General features: G+C 52.6%; 2 protein-coding genes across 2 annotated transcripts in view; one reads left to right on the top strand and one right to left on the bottom strand.

Annotated features, from left to right (window-relative positions):
- Positions 1-3,285: 3,285 nt before the first annotated feature.
- Positions 3,286-17,628, bottom strand: CTR9 (CTR9 homolog, Paf1/RNA polymerase II complex component). The gene is made up of 24 exons (XM_069965043.1): positions 17,446-17,628; positions 17,063-17,161; positions 16,521-16,760; positions 15,776-15,893; positions 15,611-15,700; positions 14,033-14,181; positions 13,810-13,917; positions 13,207-13,314; positions 12,890-13,126; positions 12,035-12,124; positions 11,800-11,928; positions 11,277-11,460; positions 10,162-10,250; positions 9,810-10,083; positions 9,555-9,703; positions 9,346-9,462; positions 7,521-7,666; positions 7,344-7,415; positions 7,123-7,258; positions 6,681-6,830; positions 6,353-6,519; positions 5,713-5,794; positions 5,408-5,523; positions 3,286-5,032 (listed from the first exon to the last, which is right to left on the bottom strand). The coding sequence occupies exons 1-24, from the start codon at positions 17,488-17,490 to the stop codon at positions 4,639-4,641; spliced, it is 3,489 nt and encodes a 1,162-aa protein (XP_069821144.1). The 5' UTR covers positions 17,491-17,628; the 3' UTR covers positions 3,286-4,638.
- A 262-nt stretch (positions 17,629-17,890) lies between these two features.
- The window catches only part of IRAG1 (inositol 1,4,5-triphosphate receptor associated 1), a 101,707-nt gene continuing 97,509 nt past the window's right edge, over positions 17,891-22,088 (top strand). Inside the window, exon 1 of the mRNA XM_069965041.1 lies at positions 17,891-18,119. The gene's annotated coding sequence lies outside the window, so the exon portion shown is untranslated. The remainder of the gene's footprint in view (positions 18,120-22,088) is intronic.

Raw genomic sequence — 22,088 nt, 5'->3', positions numbered from 1 at the left:
GGGAGATCCTGGATTTGATCTCCCAGACACACTTCCAGAGTCCCAGAAGTCTGCAAAAGTCCTCGGCATCGAATTCGGCCAAGGGGATTACCCCAAACAAAATTGGCATAGCAGGCTTAAGATCACCGCTCAGAAGGTGGATCAGTGGAAGGGTTGGTCTTTGACCCTCAGGGAAAGGGTTAACCTGATCAAAACATTTCTGCTTCCTTTGCTGATATATCAGGGCAGTGTTTGCATTTTGCCAGAACCGCTCTGGACTCGGGTCTACAGTGTGTTCTTCCAACTGTTATGGGGGAATAGACTGAACCTAGTCAAGAGGGAGGTTACCTACCGTACGAGGAGACAGGGGGGGTTGTGTATGGTCAACCCCATGGTGTTCCTGGTGAATACATTTCTTAAGACCAACATTGCAACCTAGGGATGGTCCGAAACTGCCGAGGTTCGGGTTCGTATGAACCCGAACGCTCGGCAGCAGATTCCCGCTGTCTGCCCGCTCCGTGGAGAGGGTGGATACAGCGGGAGGACTGCCTGGAAAACTAGAATACAGCCTATGGCTATGGCTGTATCCCAGTTTTCCAGGCAGTCCTCCCGCTGTATCCACCCTCTCCACGGAGCGGGCAGACAGCGGGAATCATTACCGAGAGTTCGGGTTCGTACGAACCCGAACCGAACTCTGTTCGGACCATCCCTATTGCAAACCTCTGGAAAGAGAGGGCTCCTCCGTGAGTATTCTCCTGTAGGGGATGGTTTCGGCCTTTCTTCCAGGAATGGGAGACAGGAGGGCAAGTGAAGGATCTCCGCACACCACACGGGCCTCTTCCGGCTTATGCTACCCTGGTTCTGAAGGGCACTCATCGGTGGGGTTTGGGGATGTGGGAGATTAGGACACTGTCGAGGAAATTCCTTGACAATAGGGTCCTGTCATCCAATTTCCAAAAAACGCGGGCTTAAGGTTTGCCCAAGCCGGGATCTGGAGGTTGGTTTGGGCCTATTGAATTCCATCAGGATCCCCTTAAAGTTTTGGGACTTGGCTTGGTGCTGCTTCCATGGGAAACTGTATGTGAGGGACAATCTGAAGTGCAGGAGCTCTGAGGATCGGGGATGTCCCCGGGAGGAGTGTGGAGGCATGCTGGAAAGCATGGAGCATTTTCTGTTTTATTGTCCCCACGGTGTTCAGTATCGACGCAACGTAAAATCCTCCCTGTGGATGAGGTGGTTAGGGGCACAGCGCCCCCTGTGGATGAGGTGGTTAGGGGCACAGCGTCCCCCTGTGGATGAGGTGGTTAGGGGCACAGCGTCCCCCTGTGGATGAGGTGGTTAGGGGCACAGCGTCCCCCTGTGGATGAGGTGGTTAGGGGCACAGCGCCCCCTGTGAATGAGGTGGTTAGGGGCACAGCGCCCCCTGTGGATGAGGTGGTTAGGGGCACACTCGGTGACCTGGTGAAGGTGCGCTCTCTGGAGTACGAGAGGCTGGGGGCTGGTAGGGCCTCTTGTCTTTGGAGGGGCTTTGCCTATAAGGTTCCTTAGCCTGCGTCTCCTCTCCTGGTGGCGGCTGATGCTGGCACCTTAGTCTTTTGTTTTGTGCTATAGAGATACTGGAGTATAGGGCTTGCAGGCGCTGAACTTTATTCTCATTATTGTTGGGTTTAGTATGTTATATATTTTTTTTCATAAGTTAGCGTATTGTGATTGTCTTTGTATGTTTGTGTAAATATATAATATATACAGTAAATACTATGTTTATTTGCACCTGGGGTTCGGGTTTAGTGCTAGGTTGGGTGGTGGGTAAAAGGAGGCTGCTGTGGGACTTGGGCTGGTTCATGGAGGTCCGTGATCATGTACTGGGGGCATGGGATGCGGGACCAGCTCAGGGCCACAAATAATACATTAAAAAAATTAATAAAAATATTATACGTATTGTTTAGTTGTAGGTTATTTTTTGTATGATGTCTTGTTTAGTTGGTGTTGGTTTGTATAGGTTGTGCACAATGCAACTGGGCCAGAGAGTTCATATTTAGTTATTTATATAGGTGTATAGTATATAGTGGTGTATATATAGGTTTGTATATAGTTTATTAATATGTTTAGCTAAAATTGTTTATATTGTGTGAGAATATATTGTATATGGGTTGTCTGTGTGGAAAAATTAGTGTGGGGATTATGTTATGGTTTCATTTTGTTCTGGTTAGATATGGTGCGTTATTTCTGTATTTATTTATTATGTTTAAAATTTTAATAATAGAAATACAGGATGTAACTCAGGATCAGTAATGTAATGTATGTACACAGTGACCCCACCAGCAGAATAGTGAGTGCAGCTCTGAGGTATAATACAGGATGTAACTCAGGATCAGTAATGTAATGTATGTACACAGTGACCCCACCAGCAGAATAGTGAGTGCAGCTCTGGAGTATAATACAGGATGTAACTCAGGATCAGTAATGTATGTACACAGTGACCCCACCAGCAGAATAGTGAGTGCAGCTCTGGGGTATAATACAGGATGTAACTCAGGATCAGTAATGTAATGTATGTACACAGTGACCCCAACAGCAGAATAGTGAGTGCAGCTCTGAAGTATAATACAGGATGGAACTCAGGATCAGTAATGTATGTACACAGTGACCCCAACAGCAGAATAGTGAGTGCAGCTCTGGAGTATAATACAGGATGTAACTCAGGATCAGTAATGTAATGTATGTACACAGTGACCCCACCAGCAGAATAGTGAGTGCAGCTCTGGGGTATAATACAGGATGTAACTCAGGATCAGTAATGTATGTACACAGTGACCCCACCAGCAGAATAGTGAGTGCAGCTCTGGAGTATAATACAGGATGTAACTCAGGATCAGTAATGTAATGTATGTACACAGTGACCCCACCAGCAGAATAGTGAGTGCAGCTCTGGAGTATAATACAGGATGTAACTCAGGATCAGTAATGTAATGTATGTACACAGTGACCCCACCAGCAGAATAGTGAGTGCAGCTCTGGTGTATAATACAGGATGTAACTCAGGATCAGTAATGTAATGTATGTACACAGTGACCCCACCAGCAGAATAGTGAGTGCAGCTCTGAGGTATAATACAGGATGTAACTCAGGATCAGTAATGTAATGTATGTACACAGTGACCCCACCAGCAGAATAGTGAGTGCAGCTCTGAAGTATAATACAGGATGGAACTCAGGATCAGTAATGTATGTACACAGTGACCCCAACAGCAGAATAGTGAGTGCAGCTCTGAAGTATAATACTGAAGTGTAAAAAAAAAAACATAGCCATGCAAAAGTCACACATTTATTAAATGAAAAGCATTTACAGCGTAACCAAAATCAGAACATTTTCCCTTTAGATTATAACTTGCTGTGAAGTCTCCAGGACACAGTGTGTAAAGAAAAACAAAAAAAAAACCAGTAATATTTCCATATTATATTTTCTAGTATAAATATAACTCAAATACAAACCCCGCAACATCTCTGCCCCTCCTGCAGATGAGGAGAATGTTATATCAGACAAATAGGAGGGGTGAGGCACCTGCCCATAGAACTTAATGGGTCGATCAATTTGCCGATTATGGTCTGATCCATCCAATGCATTGTAAGCACAGGTCACTCTCCTGTCTGCAGGATCAGCCCCATCCACCAGAAGCTACAGTCCCCTAGGGGGAGTCAGTCTATATACAACTAAGGAAACAGTATAAATTACACAATGCAGAGCAATTTTGTATCCTCGGGAGTAACAGCATGCTTTATACTCCAGTCACATCCAGAGCTGCATTCATAATTCTGCAAAATGCCCAGCTGTGTATATAAACATGCTCATATACTAGGGATGGGGAACCTATGGCCCTCCATTTGTGGAAAAACTACAATTCCCATCATGCCTGGACAGCCAAAGCCAAGGAACTGTAGTTTTTGCAAAAGCTGGGGGGCATAGGTTCTCCCACCACTTTACAAACACTAGACCAGCAAGATGCTTTAAGCTAGAGTCGTGTAAATGCAGCTCTGGATGTGATTGGAGAGGAGATGAAAATGTAAAAGAAAAAAAATATATTTGCAGTTCCTTAAAGGGGTTGTTCACCAATTTTTTTTTCCTTTCAAATAATCTGGTGCCAGAGATTTGATTTAATTCTATTAAAAAAAACCTCCAGTACTTATCAGCTGCTGTATGTCCTGCAGGAAGTGGAACACTGGAGAGAAGTACTGGAAGACTGGGGATTTTTCAAATAGATGTACATTATAAAATTTATAACTTTCTGACACCAGTTGATTTGAAAGGAAAAAAAAAAAAGGTGAACTACCCCTTTAAATATCATATAGAGACCAACCTGTAAAATGGAGGTCAGAGGTCATCTGCACAAAAAAAAAAAATCTTCATGTAACCTACACATAGTAAAACTAATCAGATCTAGAAGCCGACCCCTAAGAAAACAGAAATCTTTTGAAATAACAGTCGCAGTTGTAAGGTCTGACGCAATAACACTGAGATATTACAAAACGTCAAGGAGGCGGAGTCAAAGTACTGCCGAAACGGTAGGAAAATCTCCGGCCCGGATTCCAAAGTTTAAAAAATTCCAGGTGATTATTTTTGAAGGTTTTATTTACATTAAATATTACAATAAAGTTTCACATTTTAGTCGCTGTCGTCATCGGAACCGCGTTCGGACTTCTCGTTGTTGGACGCTTCCGGTTCGGACTCGTTTCCGGATGCTCTGGGCGACGCCTCGTTGCCGGACTCGCGCTCTGACCCTGGACTTCGGGACGCGGCCCGTGATTCGTTGTCCGATCTGCCAGACGCGCTTCGTCTGGACTGGACCGATTCGTTATCGGATCCTGAATCCGTTCTCCGCCTCTTTCGCGGCCAGTTGCTGTTGTCTTCGGATTCGTCTCCGGATTGCTGCGACCTATGGCCGCTGCCAGCGTCACTTCCGGATTTGTTTCCGCCATCTGAGTCGCTCTCGGACATTATGCGCTTTCTGGAGGGTTGGGCGTCGCCATCTGAGTCGCTGTTGCTGTTTCGAGCGTTTCTAAAACACAGGAATTTTTCTGCATTGGTGATTACTGTGCATGGATAAGGCCGGGTTCACACTGCGCTCTTGCAATCCGTTTTATGCAAAAACACAGATGAAAAAACGGATGCATTTGTGTGCACCCGTTTTGATCTGTTCTCCCACTGACTTCCATTGTTTAAAAAAAAAAGGATCGAAATTAGAGATGAGCGAACCTCGAGCATGCTCAAGTCGATCCGAAACCGAACGTTCAGCAGCCGCCAGCTAATCAAATACCGAACGTTCGGGTCGACTAGAACCCAGTTCGCTCATCTCTATTAGAAATGCATCCATCTGGTAGCAGTCATATGATACCAGGGGCACTCAGGTGGAGGACCCCTTTAAGCGACTTACCCTTCATCAGCTATTTTGAGCTTGTCCTCGTCTGAGGAGTCATCGCTGGAGGAGATCATGGCCTTGGACTTGATCTTTCCTTTCATGGAGGCCGGAGTTCTCTCCACTTTAGCCGGCTGAGAAGAGACATCGGGATTATTTAGGGTATAATAAGATGTAGGTGATCAAGGTAATGTATTAGGTGGAGGGCGCATCACATGACCACACAAGGGCGATAAACTTCACTACAGCCATGACCAAGACCTGAATGCCAAGAAACATGGCGACTGTCTATAAAAGAGCAGGTCATGGGGGAACTTATTTACCTTCTCCTTCCTCTTCGGTGGTCTCTTTTTGGGACGAGGACGATCGTCATCATCATCTGATCCGTCGCCAGATTTCTGTGACCTGAAAAGAGCGTCAGGGATTATATTCAGGGAGGCCGGGCAACGCCAAGTACGGCTGATACTGCGCTCACTGTGGGCGTCACCGCTTCTCCGCGCACCAGAAAGGCCGCAAGGAATAAAAACTAGACATACCGAGCGATAACACCTCTAGGAGCAGCAATGGCGGCCCTATTTGGAGGGGGTCACCTACCCAGCTTTCTCCCTCATTGTCCCATCACCCCCTGCAGCTCTCTGAGTTCTGATCATGTATCGGGTGTATACAGGGGGCACGCTTCAGTGTATATTTGGGGGAGGGAGTGGGGGGCATGCATCAGTGTATATTTGGGGGAGGGAGTGGGGGGCATGAATCAGTGTATATTTGGGGGAGGGAGTGGGGGGCATGCATCAGTGTATATTTGGGGGAGGGATTGGGGGGCATGCATCAGTGTAAATTGGGGGAGGGAGTGGGGGCCATGCATCAGTGTAAATTTGGGGGAGGGAGTGGGGGGCATGAATCAGTGTATATTTGGGGGAGGGGGGCATGCATTAGTGTATATTGGGTGTATACGGGGGCACTCACTTTCTCCTCCTCTTTTTCTTCTTTTCGCCCTCATTCTCATCACCTCCCTCCTGCTCTCCTCCGCTGCTGCTTCCGCCGCCCTTCTTCTTCCTCTTCTTCTTCAGCGGCAGATCCTCATCCGAGTCGTCATTGACAAACTCATCAAACTCCCCGTTCTTCTTGGATCGCTGTAAAGAGAGAACATGAGGATGGTCGGTGCTGGATATGGGCGCTACCTGTACGGGAGACCTGGCATCATGTGCTGTATACAGCTTTTGAGCATATATACACTGCAGAGCCTGGAACCATGCACTCAGGTGTTGTATACAGCAGGGTCCCGTTTACTCACTCGGCCTCCGCCGCCTCCTCCACGCTTCTTCTCCTTCGAAGCCTCCATTTCCCCGGTGAACTGTAAGATGTTCTTGGTTTTCTCCACATACTGCGCTCTCTGCTCCAGGAGTTTTTTCTGCTCCTCGATTTCCTTAAGTCGTTTCTCTTCCTAAAAAGTAAATGGAAAGAGATGAGACGTCGATCTGCGGCAGCCATGCCCCCCACCTATCCTCGGCTCTTCTGCGCAGGATCCCCCATCCTCCGCTCTTCCTCACGATCCCCCCATCCTCCGCTCGTCCACAAGGTTCCCCCACCTTCAGGACCACTGGCCACTCTTCCTCAGGATCCCCCACCACCACCAATCCTCCACTATTCCTCAGATTCCCAGCCTCCCATCCTCTGCTCTTCCTCAGGTCCCCGGCCTCCCCATCTCCGCTCTTCCTCAGGACCCCCGTCCCCACCTGTTCCTTCATCAGCTTCTGGCGCAGTAACTCCTTCTCCTGTTCCTGCTTGGCTCGCAGCTCCTTCTCCTCCTCGTCCTGCTTTCGTGCTCGGGCCACATGATACTGCGCCTGACTCAGGAGATCGGAGCATTGCCTAGAAAGGGGAAAGAGTCCATCACAACATGGCCCTGGTTCACATACACCCCCACGCTGTGACCCCCGATCCACGGCCCACCTACCTGGCCTCAGAAGCCGCAAGAGCCAAATCAAACCGCATCTTGTCTCCAACTTTACTCAGGTAATTGAAATATCTAGAGGAAATGGTGAGAGGTTAAAGTCATCGTATTCTCCCGGCCTCTAGGTGGCACAATGCTACATCACATGACATGCTGTGTCTATAGTCAGGCCCCTCTCACCGGTGCGCCAGCTCCAGCTCCTTCACAGCGTTCAGCACCTCCTTTAAGTTACTCTTCTCATCTTTCAGCACAGAGGTGGCGAGTCTCTGCAGCACCAGTGCCACGTTGAACATGAGGACGGTGTCATTGGGGGCCACGTGGCGAGCCTGCAGGGACAGACATACTCTATGTCTCTCAATTCCATATTGGACAAGAACACCCTTCAGAATTTGTCCTGAAGGGTGTCCATGCCAGAAAATATAGGACAGCAGCAATGCGCCTGATGATTGTAGGCCTGGACCTAAAGAAACGATCAGCCAATTATCGCTCTAATAGGGCGATTAAATGCAGAGCTGTGATTGACCAGACCAGAAGCCATTGGCCCCCGACCATTAATCATTCTTGTGGCCATAGGCAGCATTATACCTCTGGTCACAAGATATAGCTAGTCATCGCCTTCCCCAAACCCAGGATATCCCCGGCCCTCACCTTCCCCCAAACACTGGATATCCCTGGCCCTCACCTTCCCCCAAACCCAGGATATAGCCAGCCCTCACCTTCCCTCAAACACTGAATATAGACGGCCCTCACCTTCCCCCAAACACTGAATATAGCCGGCCCTCACCTTCCCCAAACACTGAATATAGACGGCCCTCACCTTCCCCCGGCACGGGATATAGCCGGCCCTCACCTTCCCCCAAACCCAGGATATAGCCGGCCCTCACCTTCCCCCAAACACTGGATATAGCCGGCCCTCACCTTCCCCCAAACACTGGATATAGCCGGCCCTCACCTTCCCCCAAACACTGGATATCCCTGGCCCTCACCTTCCCCCAAACACTGGATATCCCTGGCCCTCATCTTCGCCCAAACACTGGATATAGCCGGCCCTCACCTTCCCCCAAACACTGGATATAGCCGGCCCTCACCTTCCCCCAAACACTGGATATAGCCGGCCCTCACCTTCCCCCAAACACTGGATATAGCCGGCCCTCACCTTCCCCCAAACACTGGATATCCCTGGCCCTCACCTTCCCCCAAACCCAGGATATAGCCGGCCCTCATCTTCGCCCAAACACTGGATATAGCCGGCCCTCACCTTTCCCCAAACACTGGATATAGCCGGCCCTCACCTTTCCCCAAACACTGGATATAGCCGGCCCTCACCTTCCCCCAAACACTGGATATAGCCGGCCCTCACCTTTCCCCAAACACTGAATATAGCCGGCCCTCACCTTCCCCCAAACACTGGATATAGCCGGCCCTCACCTTTCCCCAAACACTGAATATAGCCGGCCCTCACCTTTCCCCAAACACTGGATATAGCCGGCCCTCACCTTTCCCCAAACACTGGATATAGCCGGCCCTCACCTTCCCCCAAACACTGGATATAGCCGGCCCTCACCTTTCCCCAAACACTGAATATAGCCGGCCCTCACCTTTCCCCAAACACTGGATATAGCCGGCCCTCACCTTTCCCCAAACACTGGATATAGCCGGCCCTCACCTTCCCCCAAACACTGGATATAGCCGGCCCTCACCTTTCCCCAAACACTGGATATAGCCGGCCCTCATCTTTCCCCAAACACTGGATATAGCCGGCCCTCACCTTTCCCCAAACACTGGATATAGCCGGCCCTCATCTTCGCCCAAACACTGGATATAGCCGGCCCTCACCTTTCCCCAAACACTGGATATAGCCGGCCCTCATCTTCGCCCAAACACTGGATATAGCCTGCCCTCACCTTCCCCCAAACACGGGATATAGCCGGCCCTCACCTTCCCCCAAACACGGGATATAGCCGGCCCTCACCTTCCTCCGGCACGGCATATAGCAGGCGCTTACCTTCAGCAGAATCTGCTTACACTCCTGCAGCTTGCCACACTTGAACAAGGCTCGTGCCAGGTACAGGAGGACCTCTGTGTTCTGGTGCTTGTAGAACTTGCGCAGACAGTTTTCATACTACGGGTAGGAAAAAAAACACGATGGCGGCCGTCACCCTCAGATCCTTTATGGGAGGTGGCCTAGACATACAAGGCTGGTTCTGTACTCACCATCTGAACGGCGCTGATGTATTGCTTCTGCTCCACGTAGATGTGCGCCAGGTTGAGCCAGACGTCACTGATCTCGGCAGTCGCTTCTCTGACCTGTGCGAACACGTCACGGGCTTCTCGTACATATCCTTTGTGCGCCAATACGGCCCCTTAGTAACAGAAAGATATGAGACCCCTGATCAGCACTTCTATACAGATGTGGAAACAACCAGCAAGCTGGCAGCCGGATACCCTCAAAGTAACCTCTATACGTACCAATGCCGTTTGCTGCATACAGATTCTTGGAGTCGTTCCTCAGCACCTGCTTATAGATGGCGAGCGCCCGGTCCTGGTGACGCTTCTCCTTCTCCCGGTCTCGGGTGGGTTGGTGCAGCGTCTGCAGCCACACGTTACCCAGCGCCAGCATAGAGTAGGTGTCATTCTGGGTAGACGGCTGCTTCAGGATCCTCTCAAACTTCTTCTGTCCAGGTCCCCATTCCTGCTTGGCCAAGTGAAGGTTCCCGATCAAGGACCAAGCGTCCGGGTGATCCTGAATTACAGAGAACAGGATTATTATACGGCTCATCTCCGAAACCAGAGAATGATGAGAGACGAGACTGCGCCATACCTGGTTAATCTGAAGAGCTTCCTTAAACCAATCAGAAGCCTCATAGAAGTTTCCTCTGTCTCTGGCCATCGCTCCAAGACGCAGATAACCTGAGCGAGAGTCAAGAACTGAGGAGTCACTGTACATACATTACATTACTGATCCTGAGTTACATCCTGTATTATACCTCGGAGCTGCACTCACTATTCTGCTGGTGGGGTCACTGTGTACATACATTACTGATCCTGAGTTACATCCTGTATTATACTCCAGAGCTGCACTCACTATTCTGCTGGTGGGGTCACTGTGTACATACATTACATTACTGATCCTGAGTTACATCCTGTATTATACCCCAGAGCTGCACTCACTATTCTGCTGGTGAGGTCACTGTGTACATACATTACATTACTGATCCTGAGTTACATCCTGTATTATACCTCAGAGCTGCACTCACTATTCTGCTGGTGGGGTCACTGTGTACATACATTACTGATCCGGAGTTACATCCTGTATTATACTCCAGAGCTGCACTCACTATTCTGCTGGTGGGGTCACTGTGTACATACATTACTGATCCTGAGTTACATCCTGTATTATACTTCAGAGCTGCACTCACTGTTCTGCTGGTGGGGTCACTGTGTACATACATTACATTACTGATCCTGAGTTACATTCTGTATTATACTCCAGAGCTGCACTCACTATTCTGCTGGTGGGGTCACTGTGTACATTCATTACTGATCCGGAGTTACATCCTGTATTATACTTCAGAGCTGCACTCACTATTCTGCTGGTGGGGTCACTGTGTACATACATTACTGATCCTGAGTTACATCCTGTATTATACTCCAGAGCTGCACTCACTGTTCTGCTGGTGGGGTCACTGTGTACATACATTACTGATCCTGAGTTACATCCTGTATTATACTCCAGAGCTGCACTCACTATTCTGCTGGTGAGGTCACTGTGTACATACATTACAATACTGATCCTGAGTTACATCCTGTATTATACCCCAGAGCAGCGCTCACTATCCTGCTGGTGGGGTCACTGTGTACATACATTACATTACTGATCCTGAGTTACATCCTGTATTATACTCCAGAGCTGCACTCACTATTCTGATCACTTACAGTCCACATAGTTGGGATGTTCTCTCAGGATATTTTTGTACAGCTTCTCGGACTCGTGGAATTCGCACAGCGCCTCGTACAGTCGGGCCAGGTTATAGTTGGTGGTGACGGAGATGGCGCTGTAATAATGTTCATCATGTTCGGCTTCTGCTTTGGCGCGATCCAGGGAGGCCAAGAAATATTTCTGTGGACCCATAAACATGATGTAAGGTCAAAGGTCATGAGTCCACACTGCGAGATTTTAATAATCTGGAGCCCAGTGATCTGTTAACCCGGAGTATCAACAATGGCTGATAGGACAGTGACCTGGGGGTCCGACAACTGCTACTACTACTACTACTAGATGGGGGTCCGACAACTGCTACTACTATTAGATGGGGGTCCAGTGTGGCAGGGTAGATGCTTGACCACCACTCAATTCACACAGGAGACCCCCCCATTCTCACGTTTCTGTGGTCATACCCCCATGACCGGACACACTCAGCCCCCCGGCATATACTCCAGGATGCGGCACCCCACATACCTTTGCTTCTCCTAGGTTACCCAGGCGGTAGTGAAGAGCCCCCACGTTATTCAGAATCTCAGGGGGAACATCCGCCTGCACCTTCTCCTGCAGGATCCGCGTGGCTGTGCCGTAGGCCGAGAGGGCATTCTGGGGGAAGGAAACATGAGGAGGTCATAGTCGTTAGACATAACATACAAGGTGCCCCCCCAACATACAAGGTGCCCCCCCCCCCCATACTGGTGACATCTCTTACCTGGATATCAGTCTGCTCCAAGATCTGAGCAAGCTCGATCCAGGCCTCCACATCATCCGGGTATTGCTCCGTGACCTTCTTCAGGTGACTCTATGGGAAGAAGTCGGGAACGATGAGGACAGAGCGGCCTTTAAGAGCACGAGGATGAGTATGATGTGATGAGACCCCCTGCACCCCCTACCCATGTACACAGGTCTATAGGACAAGACATCCCCCCCCTCCCCCATGTACACAGGTCTATAGGACAAGACATCCCCCCCCTCCCCCATGTACACAGGTCTATAGGACAAGGCATCCCCCCCCCCTCCCCCATGTACACAGGTCTATAGGACAAGGCATCCCCCCCCCCCCTCCCCCATGTACACAGGTCTATAGGACAAGACATCCCCCCTCCCCCATGTACACAGGTCTATAGGACAAGACATCCCCCCTCCCCCATGTACACAGGTCTATAGGACAAGACATCCCCCCCTCCCCCATGTACACAGGTCTATAGGACAAGACATCCCCCCCTCCCCCATGTACACAGGTCTATAGGACAAGGCGTCCCCCGCCTCCCCCATGTACACAGGTCTATAGGACAAGGCGTCCCCCGCCTCCCCCATGTACACAGGTCTATAGGACAAGGCGTCCCCCGCCTCCCCCATGTACACAGGTCTATAGGACAAGGCATCCCCCCCCCCTCCCCCATGTACACAGGTCTATAGGACAAGGCGTCCCCCCCCCCCCCCCATGTACACAGGTCTATAGGACAAGCCACCCCCCCCCCTCCCCCATGTACACAGGTCTATAGGACAAGACATCCCCCCCCCTCCCCCATGTACACAGGTCTATAAAACACTGCGTGCCCCTCACCTTAGCTATGTCCCTCTTCTCCTGGTCCTCGGAGGCGGCATACAGCGACCCCAGGATCTTCATGGTCTCATAGTTGTTGGGATAGGCCTTGAGCACCTTCTCGAAGCACTGAGCGGCGTTCTCCTTGTCGCCCCTGTAGATGTACATCTGTCCAAGCCCGAAGAACGGCAGCACGAAGGAGGCGGCGGCAAACTGCGTGGCCTGGTAGTAATACTGGAAGGCCTGGTCGTAATCCTCCTGAGATACCAGAGAAGAGCGGTGAGAGGCAACACAACCACAAGGGCAATCTCTGTCAGACACCAGGGCGGCCATCTTACCTGCACGTGGAAAGAGCGGGCCAGCTGGTAGCAGCTCTCCGCCTGCATGGCCTCCACCTCCGTGTTGTGAAAGGCGTGGAGAGCCAGATGCTGAACCTTACTGTAATCCTGGGGGGAGAAGGCGCACAATGTAACAAGGCCCTGGCTGATACCAGAGAGTGATAGACTGCAGTCCTCTGTCCCATCAGTAACACAATGTAACGGGGCCCCAGCTGACACCAGAGAGCAATAGACTGCAGTCCTCTGTCCCATCAGTAACACAATGTAATGGGCCCCAGCTGACACCAGAGAGCAATAGACTGCAGTCCCCTGTCCCATCAGTAACACAATGTAACAGGGGCCCCGGCTGACACCAGAGAGCAATAAACTGCAGTCCTCTGTCCCATCAGTAACACAATGTAACAGGGGCCCCAGCTGACACCAGAGAGCAATAGACTGCAGTCCTCTGTCCCATCAGTAACACAATGTAAAGGGTCCCAGCTGACACCAGAGAGCAATAGACTGCAGCCCTCTGTCCCATCAGTAACACAATGTAACAAGGCCCTGGCTGATACCAGAGAATGATAGACTGCAGCCTTCTGTCCAATCAGTAACGGTTCTCACCTTCTTGAAGAAGAAGTGGTTGGCCAGGTGGTTGAGCACCATGGGGTTGCTGGGGTCGATGGTGTACGCCTTAGATAGCAGCTGGACACCATTTTTGATGGAATCGGCCTGTGAGGATGGAAACGATATCCAGTATGACTGTCACTATAAAGAAGTAGTCCCCCAGGTGACAGGCGAGCCTGTTAGAGACATTAGAGACTCCCGCCCAGGGGGGGCAACTCACCTCCTTGTTGTTAAGTTCCAGAACTGCCAAACCCACCAGGGCGCCGACACATTTGGGGTTCAGGTCCAGCGCCCGTCCGAAGGCCAAGCGAGCTTTATCCAGCTTATTGAGCTTCACAAAGCAGTGACCCATCCCGAGCCGGACCCCGGCTGCCGGAGAACAACACGGATCAGAAGACAGGAGATAACCGAGGGCAACAGCATGGATCAGAATACATAACAAGACCAACTCCGATATAGTGCCGCCACCATGTCAGACCCCTTATAATCCTTCCCTCCCCATAGGCCGCTCCCTATAGTACAGTCAGAGGCATTACAGGCCGCCCCCTATAGTACAGTCAGAGGCATTACAGGCCGCCCCCTATAGTACAGTCAGAGCCATTACAGGCCACCCCCTATAGTACAGTCAGAGGCATTACAGGCCGCCCCCTATAGTACAGTCAGAGGCAGTGCAGGCCGCCCCCTATAGTACAGTCAGAGGCATTACAGGCCGCCCCCTATAGTACAGTCAAGAGCCATTACAGGCCGCCCCCTATAGTACAGTCAGAGCCATTACAGGCCGCCCCCTATAGTACAGTCAGAGGCATTACAGGCCGCCCCCTATAGTACAGTCAGAGCCATTACAGGCCGCCCCCTATAGTACAGTCAGAGGCATTACAGGCCGCCCCCTATAGTACAGTCAGAGGCATTACAGGCCGCCCCCTATAGTACAGTCAGAGGCAGTGCAGGCCGCCCCCTATAGTACAGTCAGAGGCATTACAGGCCGCCCCCTATAGTACAGTCAGAGGCATTACAGGCCGCCCCCTATAGTACAGTCAGAGCCATTACAGGCCGCCCCCTATAGTACAGTCAGAGCCATTACAGGCCGCCCCCTATAGTACAGTCAGAGCCATTACAGGCCGCCCCCTATAGTACAGTCAGAGCCATTACAGGCCGCCCCCTATAGTACAGTCAGAGGCATTACAGGCCGCCCCCTATAGTACAGTCAGAGGCATTACAGGCCGCCCCCTATAGTACAGTCAGAGGCATTACAGGCCGCCCCCTATAGTACAGTCAGAGCCATTACAGGCCGCCCCCTATAGTACAGTCAGAGCCATTACAGGCCGCCCCCTATAGTACAGTCAGAGCCATTACAGGCCGCCCCCTATAGTACAGTCAGAGCCATTACAGGCCGCCCCCTATAGTACAGTCAGAGCCATTACAGGCCGCCCCCTATAGTACAGTCAGAGCCATTACAGGCCGCCCCCTATAGTACAGTCAGAGCCATTACAGGCCACCCCCTATAGTACAGTCAGAGCCATTACAGGCCACCCCCTATAGTACAGTCAGAGGCATTACAGGCCACCCCCTATAGTACAGTCAGAGGCATTACAGGCCACCCCCTATAGCACAGTCAGAGGCATTACAGGCCGCCCCCTATGGTACAGTCAGAGGCATTACAGGCCACCCCCTATAGTACAGTCAGAGGCATTACAGGCCACCCCCTATAGTACAGTCAGAGGCATTACAGGCCGCCCCCTATAGTACAGTCAGAGGCATTACAGGCCGCCCCCTGCAGGGATATCTCAGGTCTTCTCACCTGGGCAGCCGGGGTTGGTCCTCAGAGCCTTTTTATAATAGGCCAGCGCTCCTCTGTAATCCTTCTTGTTGAATGAGATACAAGCCTTTCCTGCAAGACGCATAATAAATCAGACTGTGGAACAAACACGAGCAAAACAAACATGGCCGCCGTCCCGCAACTTACCAAGCAGAGCTGGGATGTTATTGGGCGACTGGTTGAGAACAAAGTGAAACTGTGCGTCCGCCTGGTCCATCTTGTCTCCCTCCAGTAGGCAGAAGCAGGCTCGGCCCAGCAAGTGGTTCTAGAGAGAGGAAGAACATGGGATAATGGCTGGTAGGAGTGACTGCCGGGCAGCTCTGACCATGATCGGCAGCTGTGGCCGCCAGGCAGTTCTGACCACGATCTTCGGCAGCTGTGCCCACCAGGCAGCTCTGACCGTGATTGGCAGCTGTGATCACATTCATCGACAGCCATAATCACGATTATCGGCAGCCGTGACCGCCTGGCAGCTCTGACCACAATCATCGACAGCCATGACCACGATTATCGGCAGCTACGACCGCCGGGCGGCTCTGACCATGATTATCGGCAGTCGTGACCGCCTGGCAGCTCTGACCCCAATCATCGACAGCCATGACCACGATTATCGGCAGCTACGACCGCCGGGCGGCTCTGACCACGATTATCGGCAGTCGTGACCGCCTGGCAGCTCTGACCCCAATCATCGACAGCCATGACCACGATTATCGGCAGCTGTGACCACCAGGCAGCTCTGACCACGATTATCGGCAGTCGTGACCACCGGGCAGCTCTGACCACGATTATCGGCAGTCGTGACCACCGGGCAGCTCTGACCACAATTATTGGCAGCCGTGACCGCCGGGCAGCTCTGGCCACGATCACCGACAGCCAGCGCACAGACACTCACCTGATCGTACATGATGATCTTGTCGGCCATGGTGTAGAGCAGGGTGGCCTGGGTGATCAGCTCCTTCTTGCTGTCCTTGTTCTTCTCCTTCCGGGCCTGCTGCACATAGTAAGCGGCCAGCGTATCCAGGCAGGTCATCTGGTCCTTCTCGTGGTCCCGGTAGTCCAGGTTGCCATCTATCCGAGCCGCCTCCAGCAGCTTCACAAAGTCCTCTGTCTTCCCCTGCTTGTAATACTCCAGCTGGGGGAGCGAGAATGGCGGCACATCAGTAGGTCAACAGATAGTAACACTTTAAGGTCACAAGAAAATCCCTTTAAGGGGTTGAGTAAAGATGGAGGACACAGCGGGCAGGTGCCCAGTTCAGTGCTGTCCTACGACCCAGGAATGGGGAACCTTCACTACCTCCAGCTGCTGCAAAACTACATTTCCCATCATGCCTGGTCAGCCTTAGTTCTGCAGCAGCTGGAGGGCAGCAGGTTGCCCCTGCCGTACTGGGACACTCAGGGAGTCATCCACCAGTCGGGGCCGCGCTCCATACTCACCGCTAAGGCGATCCATATGTGCAGCTGCGTGTGCTCCTGCTTCAGGATACTGATCACCTCATCCCCCTCCGGTAACTGGTCAAAGTCGAGCTCGATGACCTGTGGGAGGGAAGAAAAAACGGTAAGACGATGAGAAGCCCCTCCCCCGAGGAACCGTCCAGGACTGACAATGGGGACAGGTACGGATCCCCCCCAAGGATTGGCGGTAGAGGTCAGGTGACCACGATGGTGGCAGAGAACAGTCAGAGTATATAGAGGGGTATACAGGTCATTACATCAATAGTACCCAGGCACTACAGGGTTAATACTTAGAGGACACTGGGGGTGGGGGGGGTCAGGTGTGAGAACTTTGTGAGGGGGGGGGGGGGTCCCCTCCTCCTCACCTCGTCAGTGTCCCGGAGAGGGATCTCTATGGAGCCGCGGGACATCGTGGCCGCTTCTCGACTTCCCCACCGTCCACAATCCGATCTACTACGCCGCTGCGACCTAGGAGCCCTGTGACATCACAGTCACATGACCAGGAAGAGGCGGGAACTCCTATAGGTTTCGTATACTCAGGCTTCTAACCATCGAGAACGGCAGCCCGGCAGGATCAATCTCTTCCCACCCGGAAGCTTTGGCATACGTCACTTCCGGTATGAAAGTGTCGCCTGTGAAGGAGGGAAGACGCCATTGTATTGGTTAGAAACCAGAACTATAGACGTCAACCTCATTCTATTTACTGTAAACGTAAAGTGATCACTGTTCACACTCAGGTACCTATAGCTGGCACTGTCAGGCTTGCTCCTTTCTAGTAGACCTTTTGCTGATATTTCCATCTCTTTCCAGGCTTCAGGAATGGAATACAAATCCCACTGCTGAAGGTTTGCTCCAATGTGTCAGCTTACCCTACCTCCCAAGCATCCAGGATCCAGGCATGGTCCTACTGTCTCCAGGTGCCCCCGCCCTGCCCCATCAGTCACCCTGAAGATGAGACGGTCTATATTCTGCTTTCAGGCTTCTGGGCTCGGCACATCCTGCAGGAAGAGGACAGGGCTCGGCATGGGAGCAGGGAGAGGTGAGTATGTATTTTATCTCTTGTGTGTGTGTGTGTGGATACAGTAAAAGGGGCATTAAAGGGATAGTTCACCAAAAAGAAATTTCTTTCAAATCAACTGGTGCCAGAAAGTGCCAGAGATTTGTAATTTACTTCTACAGCTATAGCCGAATGGGGCACAGAGAAGGGCGCTATGACCACATGGGGGCACAGAGAAGGGCGCTATGACCACATGGGGGCACAGAGAAGGGCGCTATGGCCGCATGAGGGCACAGAGAAGGGCGCTATGGCCGCATGAGGGCACAGAGAAGGGGGCTATGGCCGCATGAGGGCACAGAGAAGGGGGCTATGGCCGCATGAGAGCACAGAGAAGGGGGCTATGGCCGCATGAGGGCACAGAGAAGGGGGCTATGGCCGCATGAGAGCACAGAGAAGGGGGCTATGGCCGCATGAGAGCACAGAGAAGGGGGCTATGGCCGCATGGGGGCACAGAGAAGGGGGCTATGGCCGCATGAGAGCACAGAGAAGGGCGCTATGCCCGCATGGGGGCACAAAGAAGGGGGCTATGGCCGCATGGGGGCACAGAGAAGGGCGCTATGGCCACATGGGGGCACAGAGAAGGGCGCTATGGCCGCATGAGGGCACAGAGAAGGGCGCTATGGCCACATGGCCGCACGGGGGCACAGAGAAGGGGGCTATGGCCGCATGAGGGCACAGAGAAGGGGGCTATGGCCGCATGAGGGCACAGAGAAGGGGGCTATGGCCGCATGAGAGCACAGAGAAGGGGGCTATGGCCGCATGAGAGCACAGAGAAGGGGGCTATGGCCGCATGGGGGCACAGAGAAGGGGGCTATGGCCGCATGAGAGCACAGAGAAGGGGGCTATGGCCGCATGAGAGCACAGAGAAAGGCGCTATGGCCACATGGGGGCACAGAGAAGGGCGCTATGACCGCATGGGGGCACAGAGAAGGGGGCTATGGCCACATGGGGGCACAGAGAAGGGCGCTATGGCCGCATGAGGGCACAGAGAAGGGCGCTATGGCCACATGGCCGCACGGGGGCACAGAGAAGGGGGCTATGGCCGCATGAGGGCACAGAGAAGGGGGCTATGGCCACATGAGGGCACAGAGAAGGGGGCTATGGCCGCATGAGAGCACAGAGAAGGGGGCTATGGCCGCATGAGAGCACAGAGAAGGGGGCTATGGCCGCATGGGGGCTATGGCCGCATGAGAGCACAGAGAAGGGGGCTATGGCCGCATGGGGGCACAGAGAAGGGGGCTATGGCCGCATGAGAGCACAGAGAAGGGGGCTATGGCCGCATGAGAGCACAGAGAAAGGCGCTATGGCCACATGGGGGCACAGAGAAGGGCGCTATGACCGCATGGGGGCACAGAGAAGGGCGCTATGGCCGCATGGGGGCACAGAGAAGGGGGCTATGGCCGCATGAGAGCACAGAGAAGGGCGCTATGCCCGCATGGGGGCACAAAGAAGGGGGCTATGGCCGCATGGGGGCACAGAGAAGGGCGCTATGGCCACATGGGGGCACAGATAAGGGCGCTATGGCCGCATGAGGGCACAGAGAAGGGGGCTATGGCCGCATGAGGGCACAGAGAAGGGGGCTATGGCCGCATGGGGTCACAGAGAAGGGCGCTATGGCCGCATGAGGGCACAGAGAAGTGCGCTATGGCCGCATAGGGGAACAGAGAAGGGGGCTATGGCCGCATGAGAACACAGAGAAGGGCGCTATGCCCGCATGGGGGCACAAAGAAGGGGGCTATGGCCGCATGGGGGCACAGAGAAGGGCGCTATGGCCACATGGGGGCACAGAGAAGGGGGCTATGGTCGCATGAGGGCACAGAGAAGGGGGCTATGGCCGCATGAGAGCACAGAGAAGGGCACTATGGCCGCATGAGAGCACAGAGAAGGGGGCTATGGCCGCATGAGAGCACAGAGAAGGGGGCTATGGCCGCATGAGAGCACAGAGAAGGGCGCTATGGCCGCACGAGGGCACAGAGAAGGGGGCTATGGCCGCATGAGAGCACATAGAAGGGCGCTATGGCCGCACGGGGGCACAGAGAAGGGGGCTATGGCCGCATGAGAGCACAGAGAAGGGCGCTATGGCCGCACGGGGGCACAGAGAAGGGGGCTATGGCCGCATGGGGGCACAGAGAAGGGGGCTATGGCCGCACGGGGGCACAGAGAAGGGGGCTATGGCCGCATGAGAGCACAGAGAAGGGGGCTATGGCCGCATGGGGGCACAGAGAAGGGGGCTATGGCCGCATGAGAGCACAGAGAAGGGGGCTATGGCCGCATGGGGGCACAGAGAAGGGGGCTATGGCCGCATGAGAGCACAGAGAAGGGGGCTATGGCCGCATGGGGGCACAGAGAAGGGGGCTATGGCCGCATGAGAGCACAGAGAAGGGGGCTATGGCCGCATGGGGGCACAGAGAAGGGGGCTATGGCCGCATGAGAGCACAGAGAAGGGGGCTATGGCCGCATGGGGGCACAGAGGAGCAAGCACAAAAAAATATGGACACGGAGGGGAAACTATATGGCCCCGTTCCCACTGAGGAAAGGTAGCGGAATTCCGCGACGGAATTGTCTGCCGCGGAATGCCGTTAGTCTCCCGCTTATAATGGGAGTCTATGGGAGGCGCGCGCTCCTGCCCTGTCCGCGCTGAAGAATGAACATGAATTCCGCTACCTTTCCTCAGTGGGAACGGGGCCTAAATGTGTGCGGCATAAATAAGCCAGGACTATTACTGTATAGAGAAACAGATTGCTGATCTCAGGAAGACCAGCCACACGATAACACTGCCGGCTGCCGGGCTAAAGCGCTTAATGCAGTGAAGTCCTAGGTGCATTGCTCCCTGGGAAACAGGAATATGCAAAAGAAGAGCCTGTAGAGCCTCATTTAAGAGTCTCGAAACACAGGACTATCACCGGGCTCTACTAGGCATTGATCACACCTAGCCAGAATCCTGCTCCACACTGATGAGGGGCAACACCTCAAAACAGCTGTATGTGGATGGTTACCTGGCCTTGGTTTTTCCCTTGTCATTACATTGACTCATAGGGCCACTTAATATGGTGGCTTTGGTGGTTTCCTTACAGGAGCCGCCCCCTTGGCTTAGTCCTTCCCGGAGGGATATCGGGCTCCACGGGCTCCTCTTTTGCATATTAATGTGTAGGGCACCATGGGGGGGGGGGGTATTATTAGTACCATTTGTGGCACTATGGGTGGGGAAGACTTGTGCAGCACACTGTAACACTTAGAAACCAAAGATGTTTGTGCTGCAGATTCTGCAGGGATGAGTCGCACCTGGAGGAAGTCACCCTGGCGGTCTAGGCTGGAGAAAAGAAGACAGAACGACTCCCCCTGTAGACACTGGATGTAACTGCAATGTAATCACCTTTATAGTCTGCTGAGCGCCCGATCGGGTTCTCGTGCTTGGGCAGATACCAAGCGCGGTTATAGTTGTGGTTAATACAAGAAAACCTAACTTCTACTGGGACTTTGTACAGTCTGAATGTGACTTATGTATGATCAGAGGATCTTAGTGGTGAGGGTTTGGGAGAATAAAATCTTTGCCCCCCCCCCCCGCCATGAGTCTGGTCCATCTGGGGACGACAATGCAGGTTGCACAGGCATTCCTGTTCCAGCCTCGACATCTGTAGTAATTCAGTTCCTCCCTGGAGCTGTAGGGGGCGATGCAGCATCACTTGTGCTATAGACAATAGCTCTATCAGCGTCCGCTCTGAGGCTGCTGTAATCCCAGAAGAATTCACAGGAAGTCATATAAACACCGGCTGCATTCGTTCCTCTTGTTGTTTTTAAAGGAATTGTCCATTGTTTTACACATTAAAGCAAACTCTCAGCTGTGAGAAGTATTGGATCCAGGGGAGGTTTTTACCCTTTGTATTGTCTATTAGCGGCATATGGCGGTGGGATGATGTCATGTGACTGGGGGTCTGCCCCCCCCCCCCCCCC

The sequence above is a fragment of the Dendropsophus ebraccatus genome, chromosome 4, assembly GCF_027789765.1.
Source record: "Dendropsophus ebraccatus isolate aDenEbr1 chromosome 4, aDenEbr1.pat, whole genome shotgun sequence".
NCBI lineage: Eukaryota > Metazoa > Chordata > Amphibia > Anura > Hylidae > Dendropsophus > Dendropsophus ebraccatus.
This window is presented reverse-complemented; position numbering and strand designations above follow the sequence as displayed.

Coding starts and splice junctions, on each gene's coding strand:
- CTR9 (XM_069965043.1), bottom strand. CDS start 17,490: ATGTCCCGCGGCTCCATAGAGATCCCTCTCCGGGACACTGACGAG. Junction 15,894..16,520: donor AGATCATCATGTACGATCAG/GTGAGTGTCTGT, acceptor TCCTCTCTCTAG/AACCACTTGCTGGGCCGAGC. Junction 7,416..7,520: donor GAGCTGGAGCTGGCGCACCG/GTGAGAGGGGCC, acceptor CATTTCCTCTAG/ATATTTCAATTACCTGAGTA.